Source organism: Melanaphis sacchari, unplaced genomic scaffold (genome assembly GCF_002803265.2).
Source record: "Melanaphis sacchari strain LSU unplaced genomic scaffold, SCAv2.0 Contig0_pilon_pilon, whole genome shotgun sequence".
NCBI classification, from domain to species: domain Eukaryota; kingdom Metazoa; phylum Arthropoda; class Insecta; order Hemiptera; family Aphididae; genus Melanaphis; species Melanaphis sacchari.
This window is the reverse complement of record NW_020270366.1, coordinates 2,175,130-2,195,618: the sequence shown is the minus strand read 5'-3', so window position 1 is coordinate 2,195,618 and position 20,489 is coordinate 2,175,130. Positions and strand designations below refer to the sequence as shown.

General features: G+C 28.2%; 1 protein-coding gene across 6 annotated transcripts in view; it reads right to left on the bottom strand.

The window, feature by feature from the left end:
• Nucleotides 1–55: 55 nt before the first annotated feature.
• The window catches only part of LOC112598374 (Down syndrome cell adhesion molecule-like protein Dscam2), a 132,667-nt gene continuing 112,233 nt past the window's right edge, over nt 56–20,489 (bottom strand). For 3 of the 6 annotated variants that reach the window (XM_025344824.1, XM_025344831.1, XM_025344803.1), the window contains 20 exons: nt 17,758–17,877; nt 15,512–15,685; nt 15,286–15,436; nt 14,083–14,354; nt 12,875–13,166; nt 12,637–12,812; nt 11,428–11,568; nt 11,167–11,325; nt 10,920–11,037; nt 10,153–10,334; nt 8,119–8,394; nt 6,975–7,159; nt 6,559–6,808; nt 5,883–6,026; nt 5,655–5,798; nt 3,553–3,672; nt 2,134–2,273; nt 682–832; nt 429–522; nt 56–343 (listed from right to left, as the gene is read on the bottom strand). In XM_025344824.1, coding sequence (XP_025200609.1) covers nt 139–343; nt 429–522; nt 682–832; nt 2,134–2,273; nt 3,553–3,672; nt 5,655–5,798; nt 5,883–6,026; nt 6,559–6,808; nt 6,975–7,159; nt 8,119–8,394; nt 10,153–10,334; nt 10,920–11,037; nt 11,167–11,325; nt 11,428–11,568; nt 12,637–12,812; nt 12,875–13,166; nt 14,083–14,354; nt 15,286–15,436; nt 15,512–15,685; nt 17,758–17,877 — 3,494 coding nt within the window. In that variant the 3' untranslated portion in view covers nt 56–138. The remainder of the gene's footprint in view (nt 344–428; nt 523–681; nt 833–2,133; nt 2,274–3,552; nt 3,673–5,654; nt 5,799–5,882; nt 6,027–6,558; nt 6,809–6,974; nt 7,160–8,118; nt 8,395–10,152; nt 10,335–10,919; nt 11,038–11,166; nt 11,326–11,427; nt 11,569–12,636; nt 12,813–12,874; nt 13,167–14,082; nt 14,355–15,285; nt 15,437–15,511; nt 15,686–17,757; nt 17,878–20,489) is intronic. The other 3 variants (XM_025344836.1, XM_025344809.1, XM_025344815.1) reach the window with 2 other exon arrangements.

Below are 20,489 nucleotides of genomic sequence, written 5' to 3'. Positions count from 1 at the left end.
TTTTAATTATTAAAACAATTAAAAATGTTTAAAATTGTTAATAAATATTAAATATTATTATGTATAACAAATTTCTTAAATAAAAAAAAAAAAACAAAAAAGTGTGATAACAAATCTATTGTATTAAAGTGTACCAATCTAAACAGCTATGGAGTAATCTGAATGCTTCTGTGGATTGTTATTTGAGACAGGTCTTGACCACAGTGTCGACTTGCCTAAGTTAAGTTTTTTCAATGTGTCTGAGTTGTTGCAGTCAGTCTCTGCTCGACGTGCACTATTTGTTGGGAACAATGATGTGTTGGCCATTGAAGAAGACCTTTTAGATCTATTAGTCGGGAACCATCTAATCAAAACAATTTAAAGAAATTCTGAATAATAGAAAAATAATAATTTTTTATCTTCTATGTGCACCATTTTTTCTTTTTTACCTAGTTTGTGTTCTTCGAGGCAGTGATTGTTGTTCAGTTGGTGGTGGAGATAAGTCTGACGATGTGCTCGACTGTGCCCGGCTGTAAATGAAACCTGAAAACAAATTGCACCAATACGTTCATTCAAAAACTGTTAAAATAAAACAGTTTGTCAACAAACACGAAATGTCAGAAATTGAATATTAAAAATCAGTTAAAGAAAGTTATATTGCAACGTGTTTGTTTATTTAGCGATATCACTTTGGACACTCGCTTGTAAGTTTTGTTTTGTTCAGATGATTGGACGATTCAATCCTACTTGACGTCATATTTTGTTCGACATCAGAATCCGAATCGTCAATATTGTGTGCGGAATGTTTTTCGTACAAATCTTGAGCCGATCTGTCGTGTCTATTTTTGAACATCTGAAATGTTAAAAACTTAATGATAGATACACAATATACTGTTTTATTTTTTTTTTTCCAAATGCTTGTAAAATAGTTATTATTTTCATTCTTAAAATTTCTACTTATCTTCATAAGTAAAAATGTTTATCTTATATTTTTATAAGTACCGTTGGACCATTATTGAATATATTTTGAAACTTATTTCGCATTTTTTGATATTTTTGAGTTTTATAAACCATTAGTTTTATTATATTATATGATACGTTTATTAAAATATATATTTTTGATAAAATTTCTATCGATTTTAATGCATTTTTCCATGGTTTTTTTGTGTATTAAATTCACAATCCTAGTTATAGTATGCAGTAATGGCGCTAGGGAGGGCATTCCGTGCAAATGCCTGATGCCTCGTGATCAGGGGGGTCCCGTGTTTAATTATTTGTTTTTCATAATTTTATGACACCCAGAGAAAAATAATTAATTTATGGCACGTAAATTAAGAATAATTTTTTGTAAATAAGTAATGTAGCCAATGTGCATAGTTTGTAATCATATAGAAAAAATAAAATTAATATTTGTACTTGAAATACCAATTATAGACTATAAAATATAAATTATAATACATTATAAAATATGCTAATATAATTAATATATCACACTTTGATCAACAATAACAACCGATAAAGAATGAATACCTTTTATATTTATTTTAGTATAATTTAATTTATACACTACACACATTGACATATACAGATATAAATATATATATTTTTTTATGTAGCTAACTATTTTGTTTTTATTTTATAACTTAAAAAAGTTAAATCAGTGTAATTTTTTTTGTTATATATGATTTATTTTGATATAAGCTTCATCATTTTTAAAACCAATTGTATTTAATAATTAATTATTTTAAAATATACCTACTTAATTGTGAATCTAATATATAATATATGTATATTTTATAAAAAGATACCTACATTTTAAAAACTAATAAGTACCTAGTAGAATCAACAAAATTATGAACAAAAATTGAAAAATACGTCAATTGTCACAAAGATGTTTTAATTTTGATAATATATTAATATCTATTCTAATAAATTGTATTTATTTAAATAAAATGTCAACTAGGAATAATAAAATAAATCTCTATTGTTAACTGGTAATTAGTATCTAAAATGTGTCTAAAGACTATCAGCTATTATAAATAACAAAAGATCAAGTGTAAGTATTTACCGTCTACTTCCTTAATCATCAAGGGCTCCAAAATACATAGTGCCATTACTGATAGTATGACTACTATGACTGAGTGAGTTACGTACCTTTGGTGGGTGCGAGGGGGGTGCGTAATTTTCATGGACGGAATGCTGGCGCAGTGTGAGATTGTGCAGCATTGGCATTGATCCACGTTGTGCTTCGTCCACCGGAAATGTGGCGTATGGCGATATATCAGCCGACGTCTCTGTTTATCATATTGTAATATTATTAAAATATTCGTACAAACAATTTAACTGACGACAGTGCCCACAGTTCGTTATAAATTATATCATTCCGAGTTTAAAAATCTTAGAAATCGTTTGTTGACATGCATTTTTTTCTGTAATGCTTTTCTGAATTCGAAGTTTGTTGAAACTCAAATTGTATATAATAATGAGAAATCAACACGGTTCATTTTAGTAGGTAACCAATAAACGTTTGATCGTAAACAGAATTTTTGGAAAAAAAATCTTACAATTTTAAAGATATTATAGCTGCGCGTGGCAAAGATGCATAATTTTGACTTTTGGGTAAGAATATGAGTGAAATACGCGAAAATAACAATTAATAAATATTCCAAGAGTATCTCATTTGTATAGTTGCTGAGTGGACAAAGTTAACTTAAAATAATTTCAAGGTTATACTTAAGTAGGCAAAATATACTTTCTTATAACTATATAATTATAGATTTATTTTACCTGTCCCTATTGTATAGAGCATATTAAATGTCTATTATTTTTTTTCTAAGTAGCATTCCATTCAAATTTTCTACTAGATGAACCTACATATAGCAACAGAGTGTATGGCTCTGTCTCATAAATTTAATTTGTATAATATAAAACAATATAAATTCGAGTGAGTGATGGACGAAGTGACTGACTACGGTAACATTACTTCTTCCAATCCTCTACGAGTTGTAATAATGCGATCGGTTGACTCCCAATCCCCATCATGTCAGAATACTGCACAAAGGTGGATGGCGGATCGTGTCGTGTGCAACGTATATTTAGTGGTAAAGGCCAGTTTCTCCGATCAACGTCATCGTACGGATCATAATATATATCTAATATTACGACTGTCAAACCACGGGCATACGTGTTACCTACTGATTACCTATAGAATATTCTATGATCAATGGTGTTATTCGATACTCTATATACCACAACGATTAGGTAGGTATTTGTTTTTTTTGTTTTTACACATTGTTTAAACCATGCCAATATTACGATTATTTCTTAGTTCCTTAGTCAACTTGCAATATAAATATATCGTTACAAAATGAAAAACAAAGTGTTATTACCTCAATACTACACTAGTCCATGTCAATGGTAGCATTAAGATTTAAGTTATCACTGTGGGCACTATGGTGCCATTTACTTAAAATGTAAAAATATTCTTTGTAATGAACTGTATATAATATATAGTATTATGGCTTGGATAGTAATGGATCAAAGTTTTTATAGTAAGTATGCTTGCTATTTCACCTGGAATTTTTTCAGAATTGGTCAGTCCCACTTTATGGATGGTTGCATAATATTTCTGATTCTCTGCATTCCTCCTGTCACGCGTGTCTCCGACACCCTGTGCTGGAACGCTATTCCGTTCTGAAATGTACATTCATGAGTTAAGTGTCAACATAAATGTAAGAGGGTATAAGATCGATGATATAAAGATTGCTGTCTGTCATGACAAAATTGATATTTTGTTTATTTTGTTATGGTGCCTGACTAGTCTGGGTCAATTGAATATTGGTGATATACGATATATTTATACCACAGAGTACAGACTTTATTCTCTACAGTGAGTATAAAATAGATAATTAAAAAGTTCAATTTATTTTTTAATTCTTAATTTTCTAGTTCATTTAAGAATTTAACTTCAGTTTAATTGACTGTTGAAATAACTGAGCTTTTTCAGTTGATTTAAAAATATTAATAAAGTTAAAATTAAAAGGGTTTTTAAAATTTTATGTTTTAATGGTTACGTTAGTTACATAAGCAATATAAATAAGGTTCCTTTTAAATATTTAAATAAAAATAATTTAATACTGTAATTTAGAAATAACTAATTTAATACCATAATTATTATTGTCTGTTATGTTTCTTGATAAAAATTATATCTATTGCCTACAAAATATAGATGTGCACAAATACTATTAATATGATTTATGTACTAATTAAAAAAAGTTGGAACTTTTTTATTATTAATTTATATTTAATTATTAATTAATCATACAATTAGGGAGCTAAATTTATTATTTTTTAACTATTTATCTATAAATCAACTATCCTGTTAAGTTAAGTTTGTTATTTTAATTAATTTACTTACCTTTATTTATTCTTATACTAAAACACATAATATAATACTTAAAATATTCGGAACATGATAGTAATTCACTATTTTAAAGAAAATGCGCATATCGATAAGCACTTAGGTATAGCCGGTATAGGTACTGCAGAGGAACACTGCGTTTAATAAAACGTAAAGATGCCCAATAAAAATTAATACTAATAATAATGTACGTTTAGATCAAAAATCGTACCTAATATTTACAATTTTATACAAAACCCTAATCAGACACGGATTGACTAGAATGCTGGAATGTTACAGCATTCCGTAATAATTAACGTATTTATTCCTGTCGGTAAAAATGTAACAACACAACTGTACAACTTTTAGGAAATCTATTTTTATAAGATTGTACAATTTCGATTGAATGTTTGTTGTAACTTGGTACATATTTATATTTTTAACGTGTTTTCAATATTTTTATAGCAAAATAAAATATCTTAACATTTCATAAATAATCTACATACATTAAATTTACCAAAAAATTTTTGTTATTTGCCCTTTAAACTATTTAGCATCCCGTGTTCTTTTTTATCAGTCTGCGTCTGATTTTAGTGAAAATTTGACAATACTGTAAGTATACTACATACTAATAGTTTTAAACGTTACTACAGTTACGGTGTTATATGATTACGATTTACGATAAATGATATAATACATAAACTGGGTTTTCTTACCTATACCTGGTATAGTATACCATACCGCGTGGGGCTGAACATGTTTCCGATATTTTGTTACTTACCGTAAGTTAGTTGGTAACCACTAACTAGTAACCACATATATAGGACATGACACGAAACGCAGTAAAATTGGGATCACAGCTGCTATGTCATCTGTTGTGTCGCGCCCTAAAGTTAAGCTCGGATCAACTTACGGACTTTATGGTTGATTATGATTACCTAGTATGAACGCCAATTATGGCAAATCAAAATTTAATACAAGGAACAAACACGATGGACAACGTATCTGTGAACCCAGATTTAAGTATAAACACTATAAACCCGGTTTAAATTGTAAACGGTGACAGCGGTACCTACTACCTACACAGTTTATGCTACAGCCTACAATAAACATGGTATCAAATTGTTAATGCATAGGAATTATTTTCTCAGTATACCAGAATCATAAACACCGGTATCTAACCATTTAAATGATTGCATTATTTTGTTAATAATTATTATCGTGCAGTGATATCGATAGATACGATGAAGAATAAATTAGAAAATGGTAGCTGTACTTCTTTTCAAACAGACGAACGCCGTGCAAACTACCGCTAGAATAGCGACAAATGTTCCCAACACGGGAATAGCCATTTTCATGTCCATGTAGTAAAACGGAAGAGATATTTGACTCTTTTCGACCAGCTCTGGTGGTGGCTCTTCTGTAAAACGTATGAATCAAAATGGTTGAATAGAGTAAATGAAAACCACAAACGATTCGCCGACAGACCAGGTGATGTGCTTACCTCCGTCTTCTGTCAGCGTGAAAAAGTAATAGTCCGCCAACGTCGATCCGGCGGCGTTGTGACCTTCTACTTGCAACTGGTACTCTGTGGCAGGCATTAAGCCAGTTATCGTGAACTTCCTCTGATTTCTCAGATTGTCGGCAGCTGAAATGGTAATTATGAATTTAATATTATATCAGTTGATAAAATAATAACTATTATCTGCAACATAAATAATATTCGTTCGTCTTCATTTATTTTATTACACACCGAGGCCCAAAAACATAAGTTTATACATAATAAAGATAATATTAAAAAAATAACAATAATTTTGAAAAATATAATAGAGGATAATTTAAAAGAAATCGAATTGGGATCTACAAGTTTAACAGTTCGTAAAGAGATGTGTTTTAAGTTAATTATTAAGTACCTATTAATGAAAAGTTAATAAGAAGTAATGGGGGAAGGGGTGGTCGTTGTGAATCGAGTATGATGTAGACAAATTTTAAAATTGTTTTGGATAAAATTTTTAGGAGAAAAATGTAGTCTGTATGTGGAGGACAATAGGCACCTTTAATAGATAGATGGCAAAGCGTATAGGAATTTGCACTTGACTTCACGATTGCTAAAGAATTATCAATATCTTAGGAGGGGTCCCATATATTGAACACGTACAATTACGATTAATTACACTCACTCGTGATCCAGTGTGGTTGTAGCATCGGCCGGTGTCTGATGACAAATTTATCGATTGGGCAATCGTTGTCCGGCCATGCTCCCAAGTTCAGCCGTAGGTACGTGGAGTTGGGCTTCAGGAACAGTGATTTCTTTGGTATCCCGGGCTTGCCGCCTTTTGTCTTGGTTGTTACCACGACGCTGGGTTTGGAGCTGCCCACCTTGTTATTGGCTACAATGTGTGCCTGATAGGTCTGGCCGCACGCCAAGTCCTGCAGACCGATATTAATCATTTTTATAGTTGGTTCTTGTACTGTTTTTCCGATGGTAGTTTTTGACGGAGGTCGTCGTCGTCACCGTTGTCGCCGATAAACAACTCAACATTTTTAGAGGAATTTTAGAGATTCGGAAATGAATGAGTCTGATGAAAATACTCACGTTCAGATAGTACGACGTCGTATGTCTCGGGATCGACACTTGACGGTACGGACCCCTGGGGTGTAAATGATACGTCATGGTGTAGCCGGTGATCGGAGCGTCGCCGTTGGACGACAGTCGCCAATGGAATACGAGAGTGGAACTGGTTGCTCGAGCGGTGTACAAGATGGGCGGTTCTGGGGGCACTGCAACAAAACAATATTATAGATTAATAAACAATGTAGAGCTACAGTGGCGTAGCAAGGGGGAGGGGGGTTTGGCTGTTTAACCCCCTCCCCCATGTATTTTCACATCTAATAAATGTTTTATTTATATTATTGTAGGTATATTTCATTAATTTTATTTTCATATTGAGGTATTTATAATATATTATTATAATATGGTATATTCACAAATTTACAACTAAACTTTGTTCATGAATTGTTCAATTAGGTAACAAACATAATGAAAACAAATTAATGTTCACTTAAACCCCCCTTTGCAAAATCCTGACTACACTTATGTAGAGCTTTAATGATATTTCAAATTATCTGATATCCATAGTATCCAGTATTTGATTGTTACTGGTATAACCTCGGTATTAACTCAATAATGTAGTATTTTTAGTAACTATACAATAGCAATTATAATATATAATTGTTGTAAAAAAAAAAAAAAATGAAGAAACTATACAATTGTTTGATTAATATGTTCATATTAAGACAAGAATTTTTTATTGAAATTAAATAATCGATGTAATCAATAAATTGTTTAAAAAAATTAAAAATGTGTGGGAGGTATTATTATAATTTATATAACCATAAAAAAAAAAAATCATTTCAAAAGCCGTTTTAATGTGTTTGCTTGAAAACAATAATTGCATAGTTGATGTTAGTGATATACTAATATTTAATATATATTATAAATAATGTGTATATTGATATATATTTACAAGACATATTATATTTGTTCAATAATACGATTAACGAGTCAAAAAAATTAATCGTTTTGGATTACCACGAGTGAGAGACATACTGATTTATTGATGTTCGTGGTTCTAATACAGTGTAAACTTAGATTGGCTCAAGTTTTGGAAGACACATATAGTTATTTATATTTTTTCCAGAATTTATTTTGTGTCGGAAATTTATTGTGTTAAACTCACCTTGAACGATTATTTGATAAACTATCGCATCAGCTCCATGTATATTTTCCACGTGACACGTGTAGTTATCGCTGTTCGATCGTTGGAGGGACGCGATCGTCATGTCACCATTTTCCGTCACTTGCAAGTTACCGTCCCAAGATTGAATAGCCCTATAGCTCTTTAGCCACTGTTTCTTGACGGTGGGCTGTCCGACAGCTGTGCAAGGAAGTTTTATAAACGTCCTCCAAGGTCTCTCGATCAGACCACCAAATGAAACGATTTTTGCGGGAACTACTTGGATAACAACATAAACGATAAGATTTAATATTGTAAGTTATCTATACTAATAAGTAATAATGTAAAGCTGAAGAGTTTGTATATGTTTGAACACGCTTATCTTGAAAACTACTTGACCAATTTAAATAAAAGTAATATTCGTTGAAACTCGGAGGGTATTTTCAGGGTGTTTTTAACCTAATATAAGTTATTATATTGTGGTTCATACATTTATTTTATTTATGCGTGTTCACGAAAATCGAATATTTATTTGTTTGTATATACTTAGGGTTGTCAATAGTTTCATTAAATTGGTATAAGCATTAGGTATAAACTATCTGAATTGCCATGCGTTGTTATAGAATTTTTTAATATATTTCAATGATATTTAATTAATTGCTTATTGCTTATTGTTATGAACAACAAAAAGCAATGTCCTCGTGTTTGTAGACTATGGACTTAAAAACTACTTGACCAATTTTGACGAAAGTTTCTAATTATTTTTGGAAATATTAGGAAAGTTTAGAGAATAAATTAATCCATGTTTGAAAATATACAAATTCATTATATTTTACACAATTTGCCATATAGTGCCGTGCCGTGTTTTGTTTGTTTTTTTTCTCGGTCAAAATTGGATTAAATAGCTAGTAACTTGAAAGTTATAACAGTTATTTATTTAAATTTATTTAACCTACCTAAGTAAAAGTAAAAACAAACTGTAAATACTATTTATTACATTTAGTAAATATTTTATTAAGGGTTGTATTACAAAGATAAGAGGTTCTATGAGGGAGAAATAGGGAAACGTAGTAGTAGTAGTAGTAAAAAATATTGAAAGATAAGGATTGAAACTAGATAAAAATATTGCTTGAATGAAATGGTACGTTTCAATGACGTCTATTTTGATGATATGGCAATGATTAATTTGTCTCTATATAATATTATATATATTATATATATATTTACCAATAATATATCGTATGTGTATTATTATTATAAATTTTACTGCATATTTTTTTTATCACCATTTACCATATGTACTGGTGAAAAAATTATCTGGTAGAATCTGGTATTGGGTTTTAGTTACTCAGTTAAGCTCAAAAATTATATGTAGTAATTTGAATTATTGTAGTGTAAAATAAAATATTTTACGTACGTTAAATCATCATCATGTTCATTTTTAATTTTTTCATAATTTATAATTATTTTTAAAGTAAAATCAAAAAGACATAAAAACATGATCGGTGTAGACTAATTTTAATTTGTAAATGATCAATCATTTAAACTTTTATTGTGAATCTCAAAAAAAATTGTGGACATATTTTATGAACTCTTTGTGTTAGCTCTATAATCTTCTAAATAAGCTTAAATAATTTCAAGACACTGGTGAGTGATGACTAATGTTTAAAATAATTAGTAGTTAATTATGAGGACAGAAAAACAATATATTTCTTCGAAATATATGGCAAATAAATAATAATATTAATATAAAAGTATATTTCGTATAATATTTAATATTTAGTCATTATTTCATTTTTACCAATATTGATGCCTGGTGGTATTATTTAAAATTAACTTTTGTCCTATTTATTACGTATAATATATTTTAATATACTAAGGTAATAATTATTTTTTTACTAATTTTAGTTTTTGTCAAACATTGTTTAAATTATATATTTTGATTTTATTTCCTTTTTTTTTATCACCGAAATTGTTGCGCGCCAAACTGTTCTGTTGTATCAAATAGATAATTAAAATGCGTGATGCGTAGCTTACTTCTGGTTGTTGATAGTATTTGAGTCGTTATTTTTGAGCTTTGTCCTTCGCCAATTTTTGTTGAAGCTGTCACCCAATATTGGTATTCCAAATGTGGCTGTAATCCTTTGGTCTCGTACGTCAGATGATGACTAGGTAATGTTCTCTTCATATGGTTCAACTCTTCTTCGCCTTTCATAACTCTATAAACATGCGACGTGTATGACAGGGTGCATATTGTGTATTATTATTTATTATTATTTAATATTTTACAAGTATTCATGTTTGTATTACAATTCTATAAAAATTACTTTGAAGACTTGCTTAAAAATTATAATATCAAATATTAATTTGGTCAATCTATCACTTACTTGAATACTAAATTTGAATTTCTCATAATATTATATTATTTTTATTTTTTTAAGTAACATTATTACTTAGAAATATTGATACGATATTTGTAATATGTTACTGTTATTAGTTTATCAGTAATAATTAGTATCTATACTTATTTTATAATTAATAATTAAATGAAGTTAAACTAATTTTATTATTTCGACATAAGCACAACCGTACTATGTTCAATTAAAATATGCAATCATAATATTATTCATACAATTATTACAATAAAATAAAATGTGAACCACCCGAAAATAAAAATGTGTGTGTTTAATATCTATAGCTAATAAGTAATAAGTATAGATATGTATTTATTATATTAATATAAAATTTGAGTTATTTTTAAGTACCCAACACTGCACACATAATAATATTAACTCAAACGTTACCTGGTGTACAAATTATATCGCAGGAGAACGCCGTTTGAATACTTTGGAGGTGACCAGGCGACTGTCAAGGATTGTGTAGATGCAATAGCGATCTTAATGTCTTCTGGCGGCCCAGGTGCTAAAATGGTATTTAATAGTACGTCATAATATTATATTTTTGTGGTTTTTGAATGAATCTGTTAGTAATTTTTTTATACATCTATAATATTACTGTTGATCATTATATAATCATTTATTATAATCATACCGTCTTGATCGGTGCAACACATTATCGGTTTGGAGTTTTCGCCGATTCCAATTCGTGTATACGCGGCGACTTTAAGTGTGTAATTGGTGTATTTATGTAGTCCGGTTAGAACGATGGTCAGCGATGGTGTTCTCCGGTTGCCGATTTCGATATCATCATCTGAAACGTGGTTGATTTATTATATATCAACATGGTATCATTAAAGGAATTATCGCAAGCAATCGATCAATAAATCACTGCATAACGTTAATAGATGTTTACCTCTATCTATGGAGTCGTAAGTGACTACGTATCCTTGGATAACTCCATTCCAGTGTTGAATTTCTGGATGTTTCCAAGACATTTGTAACGTTTGCGAACCCAATGACGAACAACGTACATCTAACGGATAACTGGATGGTACTAAAATAAGGTAAAAAAAAAATATAAACATATAGGTACACAAGGCAAATATCAAATAAAAGACACTTTTTTAGAAAAGTATTTTGTCACGTTTTTTAAAATATTTTTTTTTAGTTAATCAAAATTTTAAAGTCAAAAAAATACAAAATATTTTACTATGTTTTATTGTTTTTTAAGTTTTCGAAATGATAGCATATACATGTTTATTATTTTTATATTTCAAAGTTGAATATTTTCCTTTGAATTTCAATTTATAGTTCTTGGATTTTGAACAAGTAGTTAGTTAATTATAAGTTTTTTCTTTATTAATGAGATTTTAATAGGAATATTAATTTAATTTTATAAATCTTGGCAATTATTATGACATGGAAATTGGTAAAACACAAAAGTATTTAAATAGTTATAGTACTATCAACTAATTGTTAGGAATTTGATTTTTATAAGCTGTAGTCTTTAGAAAAACTGTGTACCTATATATATATAATGATTTTAAAACTACCACTAAACAAAAATGTCATCAATCATCATAATATATTAATATTTAGGATTATGATTTGGGCGTGGATTTGTAAACAAAAAGTAATCAAAATATGTAATATTCAAGCAATTTTATTTTTCTTAAAACATAATATGTAAAAAATAAAAACTTGGAATATTCAAAATTAATTTTTAAAATATAAAAAATAAAAAGTACAGAATAGAAAAATAAATTATGAGAAAAATTATCATTAGAGAATCTAATTGCCGATATTGCGATATCAAAAATCGTTACCTACTGTATTTTATATTCAACTTACAACAGATTGAATATATTTCTTGTAAAATTATGATTATCAAAAATATAAAAATACGAATTATTAAATGAAACATAATATGTACTTATTGGTAAATATTTAAAAATATGTATTTAATATTTATTTCAAAGTATTCAAAAATACGTAAAAATGAATATACATTTTATTTTATTTGGAGAGTAATTTTCAATCAGAATTAAAAAATCTACATTCAATAAGACTTTGATTTACATAAAATCCACTTTTTAAATTAAATGCAAAACGCGTAAATTACCGTCTTCCATAGTTTGCGCTGTGGCCGGTTCAGATAGCGGTCCGTTACCGATTTCGTTGAACGCTTGAACCACAATCGAGTATCTTTTAAATTTAATCAAATCCGCTAGTATCAACTCGCCACCATCTTCACCGTCACCGTACACTGTAGTCATATTGTGGGCCATGGTATTCATGCTAATTTACAGAACAAATAATAATTCTATTGCCGTTCATTTGCACTTTATGGTTTGATTTACTTTGCTTCTACAAAACCGATGTTATATCCCAACACTATGCCATTCCTGTGTTCCTTTTGTGGCGGTGACCAAGTGACGAGTAGCTGCGTAGACGACAATGAACGAACTTCGATTCTCGCCGGAGGACCACTGGGTCGTTCGGGATTAGTGATCGCTACCAGATCGTCACTGGGTGAACTCCAGCCAGCATCTCCGGTGGCAATCACTCTTAGAAAATATTTGGTGGCCGGCTGCAATCCGCTAACGAGTGCCGTATGAACGTTTCCATCCACCTCGGTAGGATCCCACCAACCTGTTTGAATATAAACACCAACAATGAATAAAACAATCTATTCGGTTGTAAGAAAATTAAAGTGTTAAGGCGTAAACAGTGACAATTAAACAATAATTTTTATCTTCGCTGTTATTATTATAGATCATAAGTAATTAAATGTTTCGAGCTAAAATAAGCGATATTAGTTGATTTATTTGTAGTAGGTACGCAACTTATACTCTCATGAATATACTTCATTAATCATTCTATATTTTACTATTCTTTTTTTCTCAAATAATTAAATATTTATAAAGTGTTTAATTTACTTATTATTATATTGTAGTTCAATAATAAATAATAATAAAATCATAGAAAGTAGTAATAATAAATCTATAACACTGTCGTAATATTGTTCAATACCTACTAAAAAAATATTTTCCTTTACTTTTTTTTTTTTGTTATTATTATTCAAACATTTAAAATATAAATTAAATATTTTAAAAATAGAAATAGAGATTGTATAAAAAAAACTAATATTGATGAAATAAAAAATTGTATTGTAGGTATAAATTTGAGCTATTAATTCATCTTTTGCCAGCTCCCATATATTTTTACGGAATTAAGGTTGTAAAAGTATCGTTCTGTTTTATCGAATAATGTAGCAAAATAACTGATTGCATTTCATGAAGCCTACTTTCTAAATAACACCCATGAAAATATCTACATAATATATGATAACTATTACACCAAACGTTTAAATTTATTTTATTTTCATACTATACATTTCATGCGCTTGGTTAGTTTATGTTATTTTATTGTGGATTTATAATTAATAGTAGTTTACCATCATCATCGGCTGAACACAAGTTTTTGTTGATTATACGACACGGTTTTGGTACAAAGTAACTATTTAGATTAAATAATTTCCAACTAAAACTGTTAAAAAACAACATACCGTCGGCTTTTTTATGCTGTATAATGTATTTAGACGTCTGATCGCCATTGTGTTCCCATTGCACGTTGATTGTCGTACTAGTTACTGTTATCACTCTCAAGTCATTAGGTCTGTCTGGCGGCTCCTTAACGTACAATTGCACTAATTGTTGGTCTCTACCGTACACATTACTTGCCTGACATACGTAAGAGCCACCATCATCTACTTGTACATTATTAATTTGCAGCGAAGCAATAACTTTTTCTCCAAACGTCTGTTGTCGTTCTATAAGTCTAGATCGGACGAAATGCATAAATTAAACATATTATAGGTAGTAGACACTAGACACTTATCTATAAAAAATGTTTTGTGGTCTCCTTACTGGTAAGTAAAATATTTTAATTTTATATCGATATACTACTACAGTCAGTATAAAGCGTATGAACAATAAATTGGTAAAAACAAAAAGAGATTAACAGACATGAAATTAATATAATATTAAATTAATTAATATCTGAAGTAAATATAAAGTTGTACAACTTGATATTTACTTCAGAAACATTCAATTGGGAAAATTAAAAGTAAAAAAAAAGAAACCAGCTAGAAAGTTTAAATGTTTATTTATCTATTGCAAAGTTAAAGTTTAAATTGGTTTTTAAATAATATTAATTATAAAAGTATATAATATTTAAACTGTATCTGCGAAGAAAATAAATAACTGAGTTTGAACTTGTGTGGTGAAATAATGAATTTTTTTCGAGCTGCATAAATATAAATTATATTTTGAAAATTTAAAAAAAAACGTGAATTTTACATAAAATAGAGTTGCTTATTCATAAGAAATCATGATGTTAACTTTTCATATCACTTTCAAAGAGTAGTCCCAAACAAACACGATTGCTAGTAAGTTGTAAGTTGACCTTTTATAAAAGCTTGAGATAATAATTTATAATATACTTTTACACAAGATTTTCTGCAAACAATTATTATATATACAGCTGTTGTATTTTATAATATGTTAGGTATAAAGTTAACGTTCACATAGTTGCTCATATATATATAGGATTAAAATTACACATATAGTTATTATCAAATGCTTTAAATAGTTCAAATTGTAAAACGTTTCGTGGATTGTATTTATTTATTTTTAAAATATTTGAAAAACAGTAAAAGGTTTGGTTAGGTTGTAACAAGTAGTGTAAGAGCTTATTAGTTTAAAAATACCTGAATTTGCTTGACGTCATTGTGTCGGTTTTGCCATTTTTAAACCATTTTACTTCGATCGGATGGTCACCCGTCACATTACATTGTAAAGTTGCTGTATCCCCTTCTTTGGTAGAAACCGTTCTCGAAGTTGATGAAAACAGTGGCGAAGCTGTGCATTAATAAGTTTATACATTTTAATGGAAACACTGTATTATAGGTAATTACAAAGATTGAGCTCACTCACATTTAACGTTGATTTGGATCACTTTTCCGATCGCGTTTCCAATACCATTGGAAGCTTGACAGAGATAGTATCCTTGTTTATCTTCTTTGACGTTTTGTAGCAACAGCGAATGATTACTTAGTACTTTCGTATGTATTTTTTCTTTCAGCTCTTCATAGTCACCAGATTTACTTCCTATTTCGATACATGAAAAAACATTTATTATCAATCAAATTATTATCTTACGAGTTTATATTGAAATCAAGTAACGTGTATACGACATTACTGTAGAATCGTGGAACGAAGATCGTAAAAAATTTAATGGTCATTGTTAACAATTTTAAACATATTACTGGTGGTTGGAAGTTACAAATTAGTATATATAATATAATGTTTTTTTACTTAATGGAATTTTAGTTTTGTAAAATACTTAAATCTCTCTTACCATTGTGCCTTATAGCTAAGATAGACGAAAAACATAATATAATTTTGAACTTTTTGTCATTAGATTGTCTAATTTTTTGCAGTTTTTACAGTAAATGTGTGTTAGAAAAAAAATATATTTGGTATATAACTATAAATAATTTTTCATTTCTGTTAAATATGATCTTTAATATCATAAAATAAATTTGAATACATTTAAGAAGTAATAAAAATTGTCAAATCAATTTTCTGTGATAAAAATTAAAATATATATGTTCACTTGTATTTGTTGAAAATAAAACGTCAAAATAATATGACAGCTGCAGTGGAAAAGAATGACAGATCACTATAGAGACTATCTGAAAGCTACTGCGTTGTACTACGTTTCAGAGTAATACAGGAGGTCATTTTTTCGAAAACCTGTCAAAGTTTGTATTTGTATGATCAATCTGAACAGTGAATTCTGTCAAACGCGTTTTTATGTTCCAGGTAATTCACAACAATAGAGTTCATCTAATTTTCAAGCGTGCAAGTTCTTTTAAGAAGTCATCAAACCATTATGAACAATTTTTTAGTCTACTGTTTAAATGTAGTTGGCTCTTAAATTCAAAATATTTTTGAACATTTTTCTCTTTCAATATTCGCTCTACTAGTTTTAGAAATTTATAGTATTTTCTTTCTTCATTTATTTTTGTCATTTTTATTAGTGACCTGCTCTTAGAATATTAAATTTTTTTTTTATACTTATAGTAGGTATAATATATTATATATGTAGGTTGTTATGTAAAAATAAACAAAAATACGTTTAACGACAACATTTATAAATTTGTAGAAATGTTTTGATGTTTCAAAATATAATACTGTTGACTGTTTAGTTATAATTAATAGAGTACCTACCATAGAACATTACTTATAGTTATAAATGTAGAAATGTTTAATGTGTATTCAACTCTTAAAATTGTAGGTATAGTGAACAAAGGATATTGGAACTTGAAAGTATGGTTTTAAATTACCATTAAAAGCTTTCATTTCATTTATTCTTTTTCTTTGTTCCATTTTATTAAGGTCAACTACAAAATTATAATACATTCTTTTTCAACCCCTTTTTGTTTGTAACTCTTTTTGTAATTTTTTTTCTATATTTTCATTGGAACTTCTTCGCAATTTATGAGTATATTAATAATAATAATACAAATAATACAATATATTATATATATATATATATACAAATCATTTCACCACAAACACTAAATAATTGAAATAACATAAAGCAGCAAGAAATAATCATAAAGGTACCTATATAATATTGGATTGTATTCATTTTCATTAATGTATCAGATATATTAAAAAATGAAAAAATATTTATTTAAATACGTGATATGTATACGTTTAGTCTTCAGCATAGTTTATTTTATTTTTCTTTGAAATATAATCCATCTTGAAAAAAAGCCTATTTTTAAATTAAAATGAAATACGAATATTGAGTAAATAAATGTCTAAAACTAAAATAAAATAATACTGTAATTTACTATGATAATTGTTTTATAATATCATTATTACTATACATGATTATTTTAATCGCATAACGGTAATATGAATATTGGTTTCATTATTTTTACAGTCTGAAAATGAACGTTAAATATTGAATCCACAAACATTTAATTAAATGAAAAAATACTTTTTAAGCTTAATTATAATGCCTTATAAGTATATGTTTTGCACAAATGACAATGTTCAAATAGTGGGTGGGGTGGGGGAAGATTTGCAAAAAGATTTAAGATAATGAATATGGACTAAAATATAATAATTTGTAATGATATTTATATTATGTTTTGCACACTGACCGGTAGCTTTTTTCCAAATGACAGTAGGCTTGGGCACACCGTCGGCTTGACAATCGATGATTAGCTGTCGGTTCCTTTCGATGTCCACGTCTGTCGGTTCAATGGTCCACTTCGGTGGCACTACGGAAGAAGGGGAGGGGAATAAAACAAAAAAGACCAAAATGAATAACCAAAAACGATTTTGAACCGTTTTACGTACAATACTTGAAATACCAATGACCGCAGTTTTAACCGACCGTTTTTATTTAATAATTATACATTGTGGAATCGACAGTAGTATACAAAATTTGCATACCGTATAATTACTGCAGACATAATGTAAGTAGGTGCAATAAACAATTTTTGTCTCAGTACACGCCACTATAGACTCACAATATATTATATTATTTAACAACCCACGAGTGACGTATATTGTATATATAATAATATATTATTATAATACCTATCGTATATATATTATGCTAGTAACTAAGTAAAAATTAAACGTTTTCTATTAAATAGACACTCGCGTCCGTCTTGCAAATGCATAGAATATCAAATTGTTCGTTCTGAATGATCCATTTAACTTTGACATGTTTAATATAACAATTAATTTAAAAGTAAGATATTACCTAGTGAACATCGTAGTCTTTTTTATATTTTTATTTTAAAGTGAATTAAAAATTAAAAATTTAAAAATTAGAATATTAATATTCTTAATTTTAAATATGATAGTAGGTCGATTCATTGTTATATTAATACGCCAGAATTAAATAGATTATTAAAAACGAACAATTTGCAATGTTATGCATTTGTAAGACGGTGACATCGCATGCGAGTGTAGTGTACTCTAAAATGTTCCGAACTTCGATTCTTTCGGTTGCGGTATGTTTTTCGAAAATATAAAATAAACATAAAATTATTATAAGTGTTTGAAAAATGATATTGTTTGTGTAAGAAATAATGAAGACTAAGAACGCGTCTTGGAAAATTGTTTTTATAATATTGTATTAATGTACAAAATGTTGTTTAACTTTGAACGGTTTTATTTTTACTAATGTATTAAATGCCTGTTTACTGTGTAATAAAATATGTTCAAATAAATGTAATCACTTAAATAGAGTTTAATAAAATTGATGAAGTTCCAACCATTTTATTTTTATATAAGTAACGCAAAAAATATTTTCAGTTAATTCGAAACACGTTGCAAATTTATAATTTAAATATAAATTAAAACTTTATTTAATTATTTAATACATAAATAATATCGTAATGTTTATGATTATTTCCAATAAAAAATGTAAAAAAGTGTAAATTGATTAGTTTTAGGTTTAAAATAAGACTAAAATAATTTCAGTTTTAATTTAAATTTTTTGTAATAAGTTTTTGTAACCATGGAAATTAAAAAAGTTAATTTAATTTAACTTAAAAACAAATAATTGTAGAATGATGAAAAGTTCACCTGTAATCATTAATTTGTAATTAAATAATATTTGATCAATTTTGGACTCAGTGGTGAACACAATTGAATCACGTTCTGTGGACATTATGTTGTTAAAAAAATATTTATTATATTCGTTATTGTTCAGACTGTTAGGTTTACTGAAATAATTGTAAAAAAGTTAATACAAATTGTAAAATTAACTATAAAGACAAATTTTTTATGAACATTCAAGCAAATTATTCTTCACAGTATTTCGATGTATAATAAATAGAATTTGAAGCAAGTAGTTAATTATTTAAAAGTAAAAAGTTGTTCTTTAAAAATGTAAAACTTTTAAAGATGATGATAATAAAAAAAATTGCTTTGTAGTTGCTTCAAATTATATAAAATAATATTATTTCATAAACGAAAAGAATTTTACTTACAAAATTTTTTCCAATTTTGTTGCAACGTTGGGATTACGTATGATATTGAGTGACGCGCTCAATATACGTTCAGTATAGATAATTAATTTTCATTCGGATAAAGTATTTTTATATTGTTGATTTCATCAGAATACCCGGAAAAACTATAATTAGCACAACAATTTTACTGTTATTATAATAATATATTAAAATATATTGTAGACATACCAATAGGCTATAATCTACAAATTATAATTTTATTGTTAATTATTGCAATCGAATGACAATATCTTATTCTGTCTGTCAAACAGCTTAACTTTTAAATGGCGGTTGCACAGTATTGATAATTGGTATTTCAAGTATTTGATTTAAGAGTAGTTCATTAAAATATTGTAATTATATATTATTGTGTAGGTTATTATGTACCTCTGTTGACTTGGTCTAAAGAAGTCAATAGAGGTGGGCTGCGTTTTGCGAATCGATGCTTCATGCAAAATAGACAATAACTATTGTAGTTATTACTTATTAATGGAAACATAACATAACGTACTATGCAGTATAATATACATATTACTATTATAATAATACGTTATTATCTAAATGTTGACAATCCGCACAAAGGACGATGGAACCGAGTTTCGGTTCGCGTATGGTTGCAGATAAATCGTTGTGATCGAGACCGTGTAACAATATATACGTTTATAAACGGATTGTGTAGAGAGAAAATTATGGGGAATGAAGACAACAAATATTTATACAAACAAAGATCATGTCTATAAAGGACATCAATAGATTTGTATTAAAAAAAAAAAAAAATGTTTATTGTATGCGTTGATAACGATTACTTTTTAACGATTGTGTTCCACCGTCTCTCATCGGATGTACATATCATTTATGACAATCTA